A 16,982-nucleotide genomic window follows, 5' to 3' on the forward strand; every position below is an offset into this window, starting at 1 on the left:
GAACCCCGTGCACCCCTGCTCAACCTTCTGCTAAGGACTTTTGCTGCCCTCTTAGCTCAGAAGCTGAAGGTCACTTGTTCTGGGCACCTAAGGCTGACCCCCATTGGGCTCTGAGTGGGTTGGTGGTGTGAGATCAAGGTCTGCGAAAGAGCATTGACTTTTGTGAGCCAGGCACCTGGGGACACTGGGGTGCTTCTGATATGCTCAGTGACTTCGAGCAACTCACTGGACCTCAGCTAAAAATAAGATTTCTTCCATCTCAGATGTTCTGCATTTCGGTTCCTGGAGAGGGCTGGGAATTGGGGAAGGATGTGGGAGGGGCTTATGAGAGGCTTGTTTTTCCCTGTTTGGATTTCCCTCCTCCCTCACCCACTTTTGTAAGGGGTGTTTTCCATCCAGATAACACCAGCAGGGCTCCCCACGCTAAGCAGCGAAGAGGCAGGGTTCAAAGCAAGTGAGTTCCGAACATTTTGATGAAGTGGATGGTTGAAACAGTTCCCTTTCCAGATTGAATTCTGACTTCAGAGATGTTGGATTGCCACAAAGAATCAATTTTCAAATATCATTTTTATCTCTTTGGTATGATGTTTCTATTGCCCAGAGTCAAGTTTCTTAGCCTTGTGAGGCAGAGATTCACCTAGAAGGCAGGAGTTGTCTTCTAGTGGGGAGTGTTTCTGGTGGACCGCTGGGATTTATTTGGGGGTGGGGGAAGGGTGGGGATGGCCCTGATGTTTTCCTACCTCAGCATCCTTTGTGCCCCGGACGGGAGGTCCCTGGAGTCCAAGTCCAGGGTGCTGTCTTGGAGAGTACAGGGCTGGGGTTTGGAAGGAGGCTGTGGTTGTCCTTTGGAGTTTAAAGGGTAGGGGATTTAATATCCAGGGACATATGATGTTTTTGACAGCAGTGTTTACCCCTTCCGTCTCTAATAAAAACTGGTATTTACGGCTCTCATCCTCTCAGCCACAATATCCTGCGGCCACCCTTACCTGGGAAGCTGAGTGTTCAATTCTCGGTATGAAGGTGGAGTGTGGCCAGGCCCCAGCCTGGGCTGATTGAGTGTGGCGTCCCCCCACTAGGGAGGGAGGGCCTCGTGGTGTGGCCCCTCGGACCCCACACCCCAGTCCTGTCCCACACGGAGACTTTCCTCTGGGGAGAACACCCCCTGCCCCGCCTGCCCCCACAGCTCCCTTCCCCTGCAGGGCCCCCATGTGCTGGGCCCTGTGTGTGCCCAGGGGAGGACAGAGACCTCTAAGCAGCCACTGTTGAGGGAGCTGGCCTTGGCCTGGGGGCACTGGAATGACAGGTGTGCCTTTGCAGGTGTCCAGGCTGAGAGAGATGTCCACCTGGGCTGATGGAAAGAGGTCGAGTCCTGCCTCGATGCCTTTTAGGCAGAAGCCTGAATTTCTGCTATTAGGCTGATGCCTCGGGTATCACTGTCACTTTGCTCCTGGAGGCTTCTGTTTACTTTTATTTTTTCTGAAGATCTGTAAACAACTGATGGTTTGTTTGTCTGAAGGAAGATCATTACTGACACACAAACAGGAATGAGTTTGTCAGAGCCCCTTCTTCCTACTTCTCTCTAAAATGTTGTCTTCCCTCTGGGTTGGGGAGGGCTGCAGTTTTCACCTTTACTGAGGGAAAGGGCTGAACCAGCCTGGGGGCCTGGGTCCTCTGTTGTGCTGGGATTACAAAAGGTGCTGGAGAGGCTCCTTGAAGGGGGCGTTCCCTCCCTAGGGGCCTCAAGAATGAGGCTGAGGATGGGGGCCACCACTTCCTGTGCCCTTCTCTGCCCCTCCCCAGAGCACTGGGAATGAGATGGGTGGCCTCCCAGGGAGGAGGGAGGAGCAGGCAAGAGGTTGTTGGGAGCCCCAGGCACTCGAGGTCCAGCAGTAGCTGGAGGGAAAGGGCCCATGATCACACAGCAAATACCTAGCCAACCCCAGGAAGTCTGCCCACCAGTGATAGCCTGTGGTGTGGACTTCCTAGAAGGGGCTGGACTCTCCCATCCTCTTGTTCCCAGCACCCCCAGGGAAGGATAGGCAGCACGGCTTGCTTGAGGGACGAGCAGCCTCAGGAGTCCCCAAGCTTTGCTGTCCAGGGACACCGTTGTGCTGAGGGCCAGTGTTTGTTGCCCTAGGCAGGCCTGGCACTGGCTGGGACCTCCAGCGAGGCCAAGTCTGCTCCTGGCCATCATGAAGGCTACATACCATGTCTGCGATGTCCTGTATGGGGACACCTCTCTGGCCAAGTTCCTTGTCCATGTTGAATTCGGTGCTTCCAGTGTGTTCCTTAACATGTGTCTTCTTTTACTGGCCTCTAAGGATTCCCCATCCCTTTTTTTTTTTTTTTTTTTGGCTGCGCAGCTTTTGGGATCTTTGTTCCCTGACCAGGGATAGACCCCAGGCCCATGGCAGTGAAAGCGCCAAGTCCTAACCACTGGACTGCCAGGGAATTCCAAAGGATTCCCTATCCTTTTTCCACCTCTCCCCAGTACCTTCTCCAGCCTCTTCCAAACTTGCCTTCCATCTGTGCCAGGGACATGGCTGTGGTCCAGCACAGCCTGCTGGTACTTGCCATGAAGATGACCATTTTAACAGGACCGTTGTTGCTTTCAATGTTTCAGGGCAGGAGGGAGATATTCTCTTGGGTTGTGTGGATGCTTTTGGAGAAGGAGTGAGTGTATGGAAGAAGGGCCTAGGTAAACAAGTTTGGTTACTTCTAGCAGCCTGGGATTGTGTGAGCCACCCCTTATGCTTCCTCCAAGTACCTTAAAATAGTTTCATGTTGTTGAATTCTTGTAGTAAACTTGTGGAATAGGCGGTGGGATCTTTGGCTGATCTTTCCACCTTGGCATCAATGGTGGTTGGTCCCTGAATCCTTGTCTGCGCCCAACCTCTCTGCTGAATGTTGCACCCTATTGCCGTGAGGCTGGCACCAGCAAGTGGCATGGGAGGAGTGGTTGCCAGTGCTGGCCTGGGACACAGGACTCATTGGCCAGGCCTTGCAGAAGTAACCACATGTCTCTGTCCCTGCCATCCCTAGGGATCCTGACTGTGCCATTAGATTGCCTTGTCACCTTCCTATTCTGAGCCTCAGTTCCCTCATCAGTATTTATTTATTTATTTATGGCTGCACTGGGTCTTTGTTGCTGCGTGCAGGCTTTCTCTAGTTGTGGAGAACAGGGGCTACTCTTCATTGCGGTGTGTGGGCTTCTCATTGCGGTGGCTTCTCTTGCTGTGGAGCACGGGTTCTAGGCACGCAGGCTCCAGTAGTTGTGGCTCACGGGCTCAGTAGTTATGGCTCGTGGGCTCTAGAGCGCAGGCTCAGTAGTTGTGGCGCACAGGCTTAGTTGCTCTGCGGCATATGGGCTCTTCCCGGACCAGGGCTTGAACCTGTGTCCCCTGCACTGGCAGGCGGATCCCTAACCACTGTGCCACCACGGAAGCCCCCATCATCTGTAAAATGAGGGTGTTTAACTAGCTGATCTCCACGATGCCTTCCACCTCAGATATGGCCTCCCTGGGGAAGAGGAACACTAAAGAATCCAGCGATTGTGCAAGATTGTCTCACCTGTGTTCCCACCTCCAGGCTGATCTGGACCTGACCCAGCCTCACTAGGCAACTTTATAACTAAATGGCTTGTGGTACCTGATAGGTGAGGTTTCTGTGCAGGTCAGTGTTGAGATTATGGGACCCTGAAGTGAACAAGCATATGGTTGAGCCTCTCCTGTGTGCTGGGCATAAAGTGTGCTCTTCATCCTGGAGGTAGAGGGTACCCGTGTTGTGCAGATAAAGAAGCTGACATTCAGAGAGATGAAGCAGCTTCGCCAAGCCAAGCATAAAGCCGGGATGCAAACTCCGGTCTAACTAACCAAAGCCTTTCCCATTTATGGCATCACTCTGCCGCCCTGGACCACATCTGTTTCTGGCTGTGAGTCCCTTCTTTGGAGGGACCGAGGTGTGTAGAGACGGGGGAGGTCTCAGATGTTGAGCCTGGCTCTAGGCACCTTGGAGGACAGGAAAGTTTTGAGACTTGCCTCCTATCTCTGGGTTTTAGAGTCCAGGTGAGCTCAGATGGTAGGACCAGTAAAAGACAAGGGGTCCTAAGGGCCCCGGAAGACTTCAGAGGAAGGAAAGGGGGGTGAGGAAATAGAGGGACCTGAGGGATGGATGCCCTTCAGTTAAGGAATGAGAAAGGGGTGGTCTGAGGGGCAGTGTGAGCAGCTGCCATGCCCTGTGTGGGTGCTTGTCGGGGACCCGGAGTCTGTGGGCCGGGGCAGGACCTGATGCAGTTGGAAATAGCATGGTGGGTAGGTGGGCTCTGGAAACGCTTGTTCTCTCGACACGTGGCTGGCCAGCCTGCTGAGCTCATACTTCCTATCACTCGAGCTTTGCCGTCATTCTAAACAGGCACCCAGAGAAGGGACTGGCTACTGAATGGATGTGTGGCAGCACTTTACCCATCCGTGGGGCTAACAAGGCTGCCCAGGTGTGGCTGCCTGTGTCCCCACAGCCAGAAGAATGGCACAGATGGCTGAATCAGTGTTCCTGGGTCTTACCCAGCTCTGCTCCTTGCTGAGCCAAGCTTGCGTGAGCCCTTTCTGGGCCTCAGTTTCCATGTCTGCACAGGGGGATAGGCAGAGGGCAGGTCATCTGCCAGGGTGTCCAGGATCAAGTAAGAACCAAGGAGAGCATTCAGGTCAGGCTTCCTGTGACTTAGCCTCCCAGCAAAGGGTCTGTGAACTGGCAGACGGGGACCCACCACCTAACCCATAACTGCCTTGATGTCAGCTTGTTTCCTAAGGAGTGACCAGGCACAGGATGCAACCTGTATTGTAGCCTTTAGAATCTAAAAGATGGGAAGCCAGGGAAAAGAGTCATCTGGCCCAGAGAAGGCTGGGAACCAGAATCTGAGCTGGGAATAAGGGAAAGTTTCCCTATGCTCACTCCCCTCCCCTCCGCTAAGCAGGAAACTTTGTGCTGAGAACTTTCTATTTAAGGGGGCCTCTGGGGAGGTCTGGCCAGAAAGGAGCCATTTGAGGAAGGGTTTAAAATTAGCCGGGGTGAAATGGGTGGCCTCTGGGGAGAACTGAGGCAGAGGTTTCTGTGGGCGGCTCTGGCTTTGCATCTTTGACCCAAAGCACATCCCCTCATCCCAAGGAGGAGGGAGTAGCACTGGTCCAGGCCGATCCAGCAGGGCCCTGGCTTGCTTGTACTCTTTCAGTCCATCGTCTGTGGTGGGCTGGGCGCCCAAGTCCTGGCACCAAAAAGCAAGCATCATCTCTACCAGCCTGGGTGAGTAGTTGGGAGGGAGACCTGGGTTTTAAGTCCCAGGTCTGCTACCTTTAAAAAACAAGCGGCATGACCTGAACAAGGCACGTCTGTTTGGGGGTTTACATGTAAATGAAAGGCCTTCCGTCAAAGGGCAGAGGGGTGTAGAGGATGGCTGCCCTCTGGAGTCCAGGAACTCAATTCAGCCCACTCTGGAGCCTGGGCTGTCCAGTTTCTCCCAGATACTTCTGGGACAGAGCAGTGCTTGAGAGCTGCGTGTATAGGGACACAGCTGCCAAGGGCTGTGAGATGCACAGAACCTTTACCCCAGGCCCAAGGAGCAGAAGTGTGTGTGGCGAGGAAAGGCATCACCAGAGGGGGTGGAGGTGTCCTAACTGGCAAGGAATTCTCCTGGGTTTGCTTCTTGGCGAAAACTCATGTGAGAGAAGAAGCTGTCCTCACCTATTTTATCAGCCATGGGCTTGGAGTCATTCCTGTGTGGCTCGGGGTGGCAACACTTGTTACGGGCAGCTATGGGGGCTGGTTTCCTTTGCCACTCCTGGCTCTGTTGTTGACATGTGTGTTCACTGGAGAGAGAGAGAGAGAGAGAGAGAGAGAGAGAGAGAGAGAGAGAGAGAGAGAGAGAGAGAGAGTGTGTGTGTGTGTGTGTGTGTGTGTGTGTGTGTGTGTTGGGTGTAACTTTGCCTGACTGCCCTGGGTTCCTGACTCAAGCCATTGTCTCCAAGAAGACTGTTGCCTCAGTTCCTTCAGCAGGCCATCACTAGAGCATGGAAGAAGTTCTTTGGTGCCTCTGGCGGGGGGAATGTGGCCCACTAAATGTTTTCAAGAATAGCCACGTGTTGGGTGGGCTGAGGCATGTGAACTTGTTCTTAAGTCGGCCGTGACAAGTTGAGAAGACTTAGTTTGGCTTAGTGGTATGAGATGCGACTTGAAACAGGAGTCAAGGGAATTCCCTGGCGGTCCAGTGGTTAGGACTCTGCACTTTCACTGCTGAGGGCAAGGGTTCCATCCCTGGTCGGGGAACTAAGATCCTCAAAGCCATGCAGCCAAAAAAAAAAAAAAAAAAAAAATCAAAAAACAGGAGTCAAGTGTGTGGGGAAGCTTTGCTTTTTTGGATTTTTCATTACTCAGCACAGTTTCAAGATGTATTTTTAATGGATCTACACTATGGAAAATCCTCCTTCTCCCATTATAATTATTGGCTGATCTGACCTCGCTAGTTGGGCATTGGAGGCCAGCAGCATTTAACCAGCAGTGGTGAATTAGGGAAGTGTTCCCACCAGCCCTCTCCTGGACCTCACCCACTGTTTGGGAGGTCAGGTTTGGCAGGAGTCACGGGATGGACACCTGGTGTCTAGTCCTGGCTTCAATGCCAACTTGTAACTTTGTTGAGGGCAAGGCTCATAACTTATACCATCCTCTGCCTCACTTGAAGTTGGCAAGATCCTACACATTCTTCAAAACCCAGCACCATTGTTCCATCTCTGACTCCTTCCCCAAGTCCCTTATTCAGTAAGCATTTAGTACCAGCACCATGCTAAGAGCTGGGTAGAGAAGCAAGAATATAATACATTGTCGGCCACTGAAGAACCTACGTCTAGTGTAGGAAGCGGGAGGAGATGGATGTGAAAGTGCTGGGCCCTCTGATGAAATTGCTCCAAGGCATAGTTTACATCTTTGCCTCCCCGCTAGAGCAGACGGAGCCTTTCTACCAGGAGTACATGGGAATATTCTGAAATATATATATGTTTCTACTTGTGCATTTTTTGGAGGTAAGACACCATAGCTTTATTCAAGTCTCAGAGGGGTCCTTCATCTGTCTTGTTAAACAGGACTCTCTCCTTGAGGCTGTTCGGCAACAGACAGTCTGCGCAGAAGTACTCAGCTAGTGCTTGATGTGACGCCTGCAGGATGAACCCAGGGAAAGGAAAGGGTCCAGAAAGGGTTTTGAAAAGTTAAATGCTGTGAAACTTTGGGTGCTCATTTGCCTCAGCCTCCAAAGAAGGCTCAGGAAATCCTGAATTCTTCCTTCAGCCCTGGAAGGATTCCAGTTCCTTCCTGAAGGAAGAGCCATCATCCTTGTTCTTCTGTCTGCCCGGCCCTGACCACTGTGGTCTCTTCCCCAGGTCCGGACACTGTTCGTCAGTGGGCTCCCTGTGGATATTAAACCCAGAGAACTCTATCTGCTCTTCAGGCCGTTCAAGGTGAGTCTGGACCCAGCCACCCATGGGCAGAGCCTAGGATGGAGGAGAAGCATCAGGAGTGAATCGCAAACCTGGATTGGGCAGCAGGAAAACTAGAAACTGTGATGGCAGACCTGGCTCTCTGTCCCGGTTCTGCTAACTCATATGTTGCTTTCTGTCAATTGCTTAGCCTTTCTGAGCCTCCGATTTCTCATCTGTAAAGTGGAGACAGTAGAATCTCAGTAGACTTTCCATATAAGGAATCTTTGAGATTCAGCATAGCGTTTTCAATTTGCAGATAAGAAAACTTAAAAAGGTAAGGTCTGTGCTTCCAGATGACAGGCTAGGGGAGCAAAGGGGAATTTCCGCATGAGATGATGAATGCTACTGCATGATGGCCATCCCATGTGCTAGGCCATGTGATATGGGATACAAAGACTGAGGGCGCTCAGCGGTGGTAGAGATCAGAGTGGGTCACCTTTGGTGGGGAGAAGAGTGTGAGCTGGGGGGTAACCAGGGTAGCACAACAGAGGCTTCTGACCTTCCCTGTTAATGACCACCTCTCTCTGCAGGGGTATGAAGGGTCCCTGATCAAGCTCACATCGAGACAGGTAATTTCTCTCCAAGGTTTTTCTTCCTCCCAGCCCAGACCGTCTGCTGAAATTGGAACTGAGCCTGTTGTCTTTTCCTCAATCTTGAGGCATGTGGCAGCTGAGACCTGCCCCCTGTCACCCCTATCCTGTCCTGGGCTGACGAAAGAGTAGCCTCCACAGGTCCCCTCTTCTTACCAGTCAGCTCCTGGTCCTCCCTCTCTGGCCCTTGAGAAGCCACAGTGGGACCCGGAGGCTGAGGACCATAGAGGTGGTGGCTGTGCTCTGGTTCCTGATGCCAGGCCCAGAGCCTTCAGGAGCCATTTGGGGACTGGACTGAGCCTTGGCAAAATGAAGTTGGAGAAGTTTTAAACCTGTTGTTCCCCCACTCTCCGCCCGCCCCCCTTTTAAAATAAATTTATTTATTTATTTATTGGCTACGTTGGGTTTTCATTGCTGCACCTGGGCTTTCTCTAGTTGCGGCGAGCAGGGGCTACTCTTTGTTGCGGTGCACGGGATTCTCATTGCGGTGGCTTCTCTTGTTGCAGAGCACGGGCTCTAGGTGCGCGGGGTTCAGTAGCTGTGGCATGCAGGCTCAGTAGTTTTGGCCCACGGGCTTAGTTGTTCGGAGGCATGTGGGATCTTCCCGGACCAGGGCTCGAACCCGTGTCCCCTGCACTGGCAGGCGGATTCTTAACCACTGCACCACCAGGGAAGCCCGGGGCAATAGGTTTATGGGACTTCCCTGGTGGCTCAGTAGTTAAGAATCCACCTGCCAATGCAGGGGACACGGGTTCGAGCCCTGGTCTGGGAAGATCCCACATGCCGCGGAACAACTAAGCCCGTGGGCCAAAACTACTGAGCCTGCACTCTAGAGCCCGCGAGCCACAACAAGAGAAGCCATTGCAATGAGAAGCCCGTGCACCGCAACGAAGAGTAGCCCCCGCTCGCCGCAACTAGAGAAAGCCCGTGTGCAGCAACGAAGACCTAACGCAGCCAAAAATAAACAAATAAATTTATATATATATTTAAAAAAAAAAAACCTGTTGCCCCTTGATTGAACCTGAAGCCTTTCCATGCCCTTGATACATTAGTGTCCCCTTTCATGCTGGGGAAAAACACTAGAACTTACTCTTAATTACCTGCATACATTAAAAAAAAAAAAAAAAAAAGACTTTTACTGAAAGGGTGATGTTTAATGCAGTGGGATAAAGCTGTATTGGCATCGTTTCCCAGAATATCGTACCTGGATGGGAGAGTTTTGGTGCCCCAAACCAAAAATATATAATTCTTGTCCATATATAATTATATAAATATATAATTCTTGTCCACATCCTCCCTATGTTCTAGCTGAACATAGGGAGGATGTGGACAAGAATTATGTATCTTTTTGTTCTTTGTTGTTTTGTATGCTTGAAGGGGAGATGGAGTGCTGGGAGAGATGCAAGGGTATTCTCTCTTTTTCCTACTAGCCTGTTGGTTTTGTGATCTTCGACAGCCGGGCAGGAGCAGAAGCGGCCAAGAATGCATTGAACGTGAGTAGACAGAGAACAGGCCTTTCTCTGACCCACAGACTTGTAGGCAGTGGGTATTCCTGTTCCATCTTCTGCAGACCTTCCCCCACTCCATGCCCAAGGAAAGGGCCCACAGATATACCTTCCCCAGCATCCTGGGGCAGAGTCTCTGGCTGCACTGTCTGTGCCAAATGCCACTACTCACAAGGCCCGAGCAGTGTGTCCTCTGTCTTGGCCCCTGTGTGGGCGAGTCTTTCAGGCTGGATCATTTCTGGGGCCCTTCCGTCCCCACTGCAGTGGACAGGCTGGGTCCTACAGTGTAACGCCTTTCCCTTCCTTTCCTTCTCACATAGGGTATTCGCTTTGATCCTGAGAACCCTCAGACCCTGAGGCTAGAGTTTGCCAAAGCCAACACCAAGATGGCCAAGAACAAGCTAATGGCTACACCAAATCCTACCAACGCTCACCCCGCCCTAGGAGCACACTTCATCGCACGAGACCCCTGTGAGTGGCGCTCAGAGTGGCCATCTGCTGCCCTTTACCTGGCAGAGCTGGGGGGGCCCTCGTGGATGGAGTTGCGTGCAGAGGGCATCACTGAGGGCATCAGTCCTGCCTGCCCGCCCCTTTTCCAGGAGCTTCTTGCATCCACCATTATCCATCCCTGTGGGTCCCATGCTTCCTTCCTCCCCTGCAGCCTTTGCTGGACCTCAGACTGAGCTCCTGAGCTGTCGGTATCGCCCAGCTTCCCTGAAGCCTTCTCTGATCCCTCTTGGTTGAGATGAGCAGAGACCCATCTGAGGGCTTCTTGAAGCAGACAGGATGCTCACCAAGCCTGGCCAAGTTACCATGGCTTCTTTTCCAGTCTTGGGATCCTTCAGGGGAGCCTGAGAAGGGAGCTTACGCTCAGCAATCGTGCTGCGTCCCCTTCTCTGTTTGGAATGGGGTGGCGCAAAAGGGGACCCACGTTCTGACAAGGGGGGCTGTTGTCTCCTGTCGCAGATGACCTGATGGGGGCCGCTCTGATCCCCGCATCCCCAGAGGCCTGGGCCCCCTACCCTCTGTACACCACAGAGCTGACCCCAGCCATCTCACATGCTGCGTTTACCTACCCAGCCGCCACTGCTGCTGCCGCTGCCGCCCTACATGCTCAGGTAAGCCTGTTGGGGGGAGAAGTAGGAAAGGGGAAAACAAAGGCTCTGAGTTGACCAGGCTTCATTCCTACCCAGCCACGGGCCACCCAGGTCCCCAGAGCTGCTGCAGAACTGCTGTCTTGTAACAACAGTACCTTTGGGGTTTGGGGTCCCACAGAGGGGAAGGAGAGGATAAGCTGCGAGGCCGCATCGAGGATACACTGCAGATGCGAAGTGTGAGAGACCCACAGTGGGTCCACTGCCCCCTGGACACTTGCGGGCAGGCTGTGCCGATTCTGCCTGTGGTGACAGACCTGAGTGTGGTCGCTGGAGCCAGGCCGCCTGCCTCTGCTTCCTCCTGTCTTTGTGAACTTCAGAAAGCTCTGAAAGATTTCTGTGTCTGGATTGTTCTTTTTCACTCATCTGGAAAGATAAGAAGAGTAGTATCTGCCTCAGGTTGTTGTGAAAATTAAATGTTAAGCCATGTGAAGGGCTAGAATTGTACCTGGAACATCCGGGGTGCCCAGTGAGTGTTTGCTCTTTTGTTCAAGGAATGTGGGGCACCCTGCATTGTGACCTGGGCTGGGACGGGAAAGATGCAGCCAGCGCTTCTAGGGGAGAGGTGGAGAGGGCACGGCTGGGCTGGGAGGGCTCTGTGCTTGCCGAATGCCATGCCAGGTGCCCGAGCACTTCGCAGATTACAGCCACGCCTCTGCGCGGCAGTGACAGGGCACCGCCAGGCAGCGCGGGAGGGCTGTGGTGAGCTGCGAGCCCGCCTGGGCCTCTCGTCAGTGAAGTGACCGAGAGCTGAGGCTCGAGAAGAGCGACCTGGCTGTTGAGAGGGAGAGAACAGAGGTCTCCCGGCTGGGGCAGTAGAAGGGGACGAGGAGTTAAAGGCTGTGAGAAACCAGGAGGGAGAGTTCCCAGAAACTAGAAGCTGAGGCAGGAGGAGTGGGGAGGCTCTGCCAGTGGGAGGGTCAAGTGCGTGTCCATCCCTCTGAAGGGCTCAGAGACCCGGGTTCGCCCAGTTCCAAGGTGGAAGGTTCAGATTCCCTGACTGCCACCCTCGCAAGGCGTTGCCCCGGCCACGGCAACTTGGGCTGTACCGAGGGCAGACGACGCGTGGTTCCGCTTGGCACTCACCCCGGCGGCACACCACAGACGGCTGGAAAATTGATCGGCGTAGGGTGGTGGTGAGGCTCTTCCTCTCTAGGGCAACGTTTGGAGGATTACCGCAGACCAGTCCTGTGGTGAGTGAAGGCAGCCCTCTGTGACCCGGCGGAGTGTGGAAGGCAGATGGTGCTCCCTGCCCAGAGGGGAGTTGAACTGCAGGGGCCCTGTGAGTCCTGTGATCCCAGCTGTGACACCAGTTAGCTACCTGATCTTCAGCAAGTGACTTCACCTCTGGCTCCGTGTTGTCCTCACCTGTAAAACGAGAGGGCAGGACCAGATCGGATGGAGAGGTTCTACCCCCTCTGCTCTGAGATGCTAGGCCATGACAATGTGAGGCAGAGGTTGGGAGCCAGGGACAGTCGGGATGTCAGATTATTCAGGAGCGATATCTCTGCCCTTTTTGGGGTGGCCCCCCAGCCGATTGGGAGTGGTGTGCTGCTGCGGGTCCCTAAGCTTCGTACACGGGACTGTGTGCCCTCCTCTTGTCTTCCTTTCCAGCTTCCTCCCTCCCTCCCCATGCCCCGTGGCTGTCCAACTCCAGTCCAGCTACCTTGGTCCAAGTCCTGGCTCTCTCTTTCAACACCTGTGTGACCTTGGGCAAGTTTCTTGACCTCTCTGCGTCTCGATTTCTTTGTGGTATGATGATAGTTGTAGCTACTTTAGAGGGTGGTTGGTAGCCTATTAGCATAGAGGGGGCACTACATGCTTATTATTTAATATCATTATTGTCTAGTTCCCTCTAGGTTCTCTCTGAGGCTAGAGGCCTCACTGTGCCTGAGTTCCTGTCTTCTGGTCTCCCTGGGAAGGGGATGAAGGCCCCCTCAAAGGATAGTGGCTTTTTTCGGGAGGCAGCCTGATGACAAGCGATTGGATCAGGTGGTGACTAGTTCTGTCCCGCTACTTGAGTTCTCTGGATAGTCGTTTCCTCGACAGTAAAACACACTGTTAGGACCAAATGTAGTAATAGGCATGAAAGCGTTTTCGAAGTAGTATCACTTTCTCTTTTCCTTCCAAGAGCCCCCTCCCTGCCCTCGATAGCACTGCCCCAGAGGTGGAGGCTGAAAATGCCTAAATGAAGGAGGTGGACCCTGGTGATCCTAAGGAGGTTATTCTGAACCCAGAGGGCCAGTAGCACTGAGTTTTTCTGTGCCTGAGGGTAAGGAGGTGACTTGGAGAGAAGGCAGCAGCTGATAGACAAAAGGGGATGAAAACCAGTCCTTCCTTTCTGTACCCCACCATATACATCCTGACCTCATGCCCTTTGCCAGTAGCTCGGCCTGAGCGAGGCATCCTCATGTGGCTGCAGGGACGAGACCTGCAGGAAGAAAGGGGCTTGGAGATGGTTCAGTCCTGCTCTATCCTGCTCTATCTCGGCACAAGGCACAAGGCTGTCTTGCTGGACCTTCTGATCCTCTTGGTAGAATCTTCTCCTTTCAGAGGGTATGGGTGGTAGGGGCGCACTGGGGTCTGGTACATGAAGTTGGTGGCCTAAAAGCAGGGATTCTGCATGTCCCCTTGCACCCCAGGGTCCTCCCAGTTTGGACTTCTTTTTCCATTTCGACCTGAGGGTATGGGGGTCTTTCACTGCAGCCCTTTGCCCCCCTCACGCTGGCTCAGCCACTTACTGATGACGTTAAAGTTACACGAATTCCCCTGCCTCTATTTTCTTATCTGTTTAATGGAAATGATAATAGCATCAACTTTATAGAGCTTTTCTGAGGATTAAATGGACTTAGTATATGAAAACTACTTAGACCAGCATCTGGCACATGCCAAGTGCTTCATAAACATTAGCTATTAGAAGTCTGCATTCATGGGAAGAAAAAGACAGGGTTTTTTTTTCTCTTTTTTGCCTTTGCTTATCATCCTGCTCCCCCAAATATCACTACGTTTAGACCTTAGACTTGGTAGGTAGTTGGACACAGGTGCATAAGTAAATCCATGGGTATGACCCTTTTACAAAAATTACACGTTTAATCTTTTAAAAACTTAAATATTAGGACATGCTTCCATGTCAGTAAGTATAGGTCTACATTCTGGATGCCTGGCTAGCCTACCAATGTATAAGTGTGTCTACCTCCCTGTAGATGGCAGTGAGGTTGTTTACACAATTTTCTTTTGCTCTGTTAGGCTGTGCGGCCTTGGATGCCCTTTGTTCACACCTCTCTGGGCACCTGTCCTGCTTGCTGTCCTTATCATAAATTCCTAGAACTATTGCAAGGTTAAGACTGTAGACTTGCCAGTCTGAGTTAATTGTATTGTTTTGACCTTGTGATGAGTGAGGCTCCCTTATTTGTTGGCTGTGTTTCTATTTCTTCTTGTGTGGACTCATCCGTTTGCCCACTTTTTGGTGTATCTTCTCAGTTATATTCAGTCTGAGGGTCTGAGAGGGGACCGTGTGCCCCCCACTCCTTTGTTTGGGTGCTGCCCCTCTTGGAGCTGTAGCCATTCTAGATGCCCATGGGCTGTGCCTGTGGGTGGCCTCTTAGGACCCCCAAACCCCCTGTGAACAAGTGGAGGCCCTGACAGGGGACTGGCCACTTGCTCCCTGCTGTGCTGGTCGTGATCTCTGGGCCTGGGGTCTTGTCCTGAGCTGGGGCAGGAAGAGACCGTGCTTCTTTAGAGAACCTGGACCACTGGCCTATCCCAGGCATCTGAGGAGAGTGGAAGTGCAGCCCTCCAAGTACGTTCTGTCTAGTTGGGTTGCACCACCATCCCGAGCTCAGAAATTAGGCCTTTCCTCTGCTTCCTCCCCAAGAAGGCAGTGGCCCATCTCAGGCTGGAGGGAAAGCTGCTGCTCTGGAGCCCAAGCCACAGCACCTAGTGGAGAGGGTGGGGCTGGATGGAGCGGGCTTGTTGTGGGGGCCCCTAAGCAGCCGGTGGTGGAGGAGGACAAGTCGGAGGCCTCCAGGGTCCTTCCCACTCTCGTCCGACGCTCTCCCCTTGTCCAGCCCTGCAGGGCACCCAGCCTGTCAGGCGCTTCCTTGACATGAGGCCACTCCAGCTGGAGGCTGGGTGAAGTGCGGTGGTCAGGATCCACTAAGGCTTCCCTGAGCTGGACCGGCCGCAGCCTTGTCCGGTGGCAGCGGTGCTGGTTTCCTCATCGTCCCTCTCTTAGGGAATGAGCTCTGGTGTCCAGCCGGGCTTGCAGCTGAGAGGGCAGCCCACGGCTCGGCAAAGGGGAGGAGAGGCTTCCTCCCACTCAGCTGTCAGCCAGGAAGGGAGGGAACTGCTTCCAGATGTTTAGAAGACATGAGAGAAAATAAGGTGGCCTCTGAGGCTGGATGGCTCAAAGAGGCTCTTGACCCTTTCTGTGTGGTGTGGGACTTAATCAAGGAGGTCCTGGCAGCCCAGGGTCAACTGTGTGCCAATGACAGCAGTGCCACATCCTTGGAGCCCAGGGGCCATCCCGACATTGGTCAGGTGGCCTAGGCCCTGGTCCTGCTATGTGCCAAGTGTCCTGGCATCTCAGAGTAACCAGCTGCTGACTTCCTGCTGAACACAGGGTGGTCAGAGTCCTGCGCTATACAAAACAGCACCTAGAATTTGGAGGGGGCACAGGAGCAAGTTCTCAGGAAGCTTTCATCAGCCACCAGATAGCCTGGCATTGCTCGATATCTTCACTCCTTACAGAGGCAGGGATTCCTGGCAGCCAAGTGGGTAACTGCGTCTGACTGCTCGAGCTTCAAGAGGGTTGTCTGTATGCCCAGCTGCTACTTGGTTTCCTCATCGGCTCTCCTGTGCCATCCCTTTCTTTCCTAAGAGAACGCAGGCTCCCATCTCTGAGTTCTCTTCCCAACCCCTCACTCGGGGCCCTGTGATGCTCTGCCGCCACCCCTCCCAGGTGGCCACGGGTCAGGCCCGGGCGGACGTGCTGTCTGTAACCGGGTCAGGCGGACTCCCTGCAATCTTGGCTTGGCACCCAGCACGGCTCAACGTCCAGACTACTGGTCCATGGGGAATGGGGTGCATGTCATTTCCTGGCCTGTCTCTGGGAATCCTGCTTTGGGGCCTTGCTCTGTGGGGCCTTCCAGCAAGTACCAGGGTTGAGGTAGCTGCCAGGCTCCCAGTAGAGGGCTCAGCTGGTAGGTTACAAATCTCTAAAGTTAGGAGGCTTGTAATGAAGGGAACGGGGGTGGGGGTGGTAGAGAAGCTGAAATGGGGCAGCGGCGGGGGCGGGGAGCATCAGCTGGGTCTAGTCTGTGACTTCCTTGAATCCTGCTAGGACAGGACCAACTTCTGGGAGTCCTGCCCCTTGGAGACCACACTGACTTTGGTTTCTAATGTGTTTTTACATTCTGTCTTATCTGATCCTCGTGGATACCCTGTGACTTTTTTTTTTTTTTTTTTTTTTTTTTTGGTACGTGGGCCTCTCACCACCGTGGCCCCTCCCGCCGCGGAGAACAGGCTCCGGACACGCAGGCTCAGCGGCCATGGCTCACAGGCCCAGCCGCTCTGCGGCATGTGGGATCCTCCCGGACTGGGGCACGAACCCGCGTCCCCTGCATTGGCAGGCGGACTCTCAACCACTGCGCCACCAGGGAAGCCCCCCTCTGACTTTTAATCATCTCTATCCTGTAGCTGTTGAGGACACACTGAGACTCAAAGAAGTTGAGCAAAAATGTGTTAGGTGCATTCTCCTGATGTTAGGAATTCTGCACTCTCCCGGTTAAGGGGGAGGGGTAGACTGTTGGGCCAGTGCCCCCGGCTGCCAGCATGCCACCTGGTACAGTCGGGCTCAGTGGAGCGTGAACGCCTTCGTAACCCTTCTTTCATTTGAACCTCTGTCCTGCAGAGGAGGCAGGTCAGGTGGCGCTCTCCCATTTTCAGGATGAAGAAACTGATGCCCAGAGGTGAGTAACTGGCCCGACCTCCGCCGTCAGTGACAGGACCAGGACTCCGACAGGGGCACTGAATGCCGTGTTTCCCAGGCTCCCCCATCAAGCGAAGGGACTGCACAGCTAGCTCCTGACGTTGGCTTCTCTTGCAGGTGCGCTGGTACCCTTCCTCTGATACCACCCAGCAAGGATGGAAATATCGTCAGTTCTGTTAGTTCTTCAGTAAGTGCTGGCTCAGAGGCCTGGGACGGAAAGTGTCCTA

At 53.4% G+C, this 16,982-nt stretch overlaps 1 protein-coding gene across 4 annotated transcripts in view; it reads left to right on the forward strand.

Moving 5' to 3' along the window:
* RBPMS2 (RNA binding protein, mRNA processing factor 2) overlaps window positions 1–16,982 on the forward strand; it is a 47,994-nt gene that overhangs the window by 8,581 nt on the left and 22,431 nt on the right. Inside the window, exons 1-7 of one of the 4 annotated variants that reach the window (XM_067029653.1) lie at window positions 5,171–5,295; window positions 7,419–7,496; window positions 8,048–8,086; window positions 9,538–9,600; window positions 9,933–10,083; window positions 10,579–10,730; window positions 16,873–16,942. In XM_067029653.1, coding sequence (XP_066885754.1) covers window positions 9,999–10,083; window positions 10,579–10,730; window positions 16,873–16,935 — 300 coding nt within the window. In that variant the 5' untranslated portion in view covers window positions 5,171–5,295; window positions 7,419–7,496; window positions 8,048–8,086; window positions 9,538–9,600; window positions 9,933–9,998 and the 3' untranslated portion in view covers window positions 16,936–16,942. Of the gene's footprint in view, window positions 1–5,170; window positions 5,296–7,418; window positions 7,497–8,047; window positions 8,087–9,537; window positions 9,601–9,932; window positions 10,084–10,578; window positions 10,731–16,712; window positions 16,843–16,872; window positions 16,943–16,982 lie in introns of those variants that run through there. The other 3 variants (XM_059057817.2, XM_059057818.2, XM_067029652.1) reach the window with 3 other exon arrangements.

Source organism: Kogia breviceps, chromosome 3, assembly GCF_026419965.1.
Source record: "Kogia breviceps isolate mKogBre1 chromosome 3, mKogBre1 haplotype 1, whole genome shotgun sequence".
In the NCBI taxonomy this organism is placed as follows: domain Eukaryota; kingdom Metazoa; phylum Chordata; class Mammalia; order Artiodactyla; family Physeteridae; genus Kogia; species Kogia breviceps.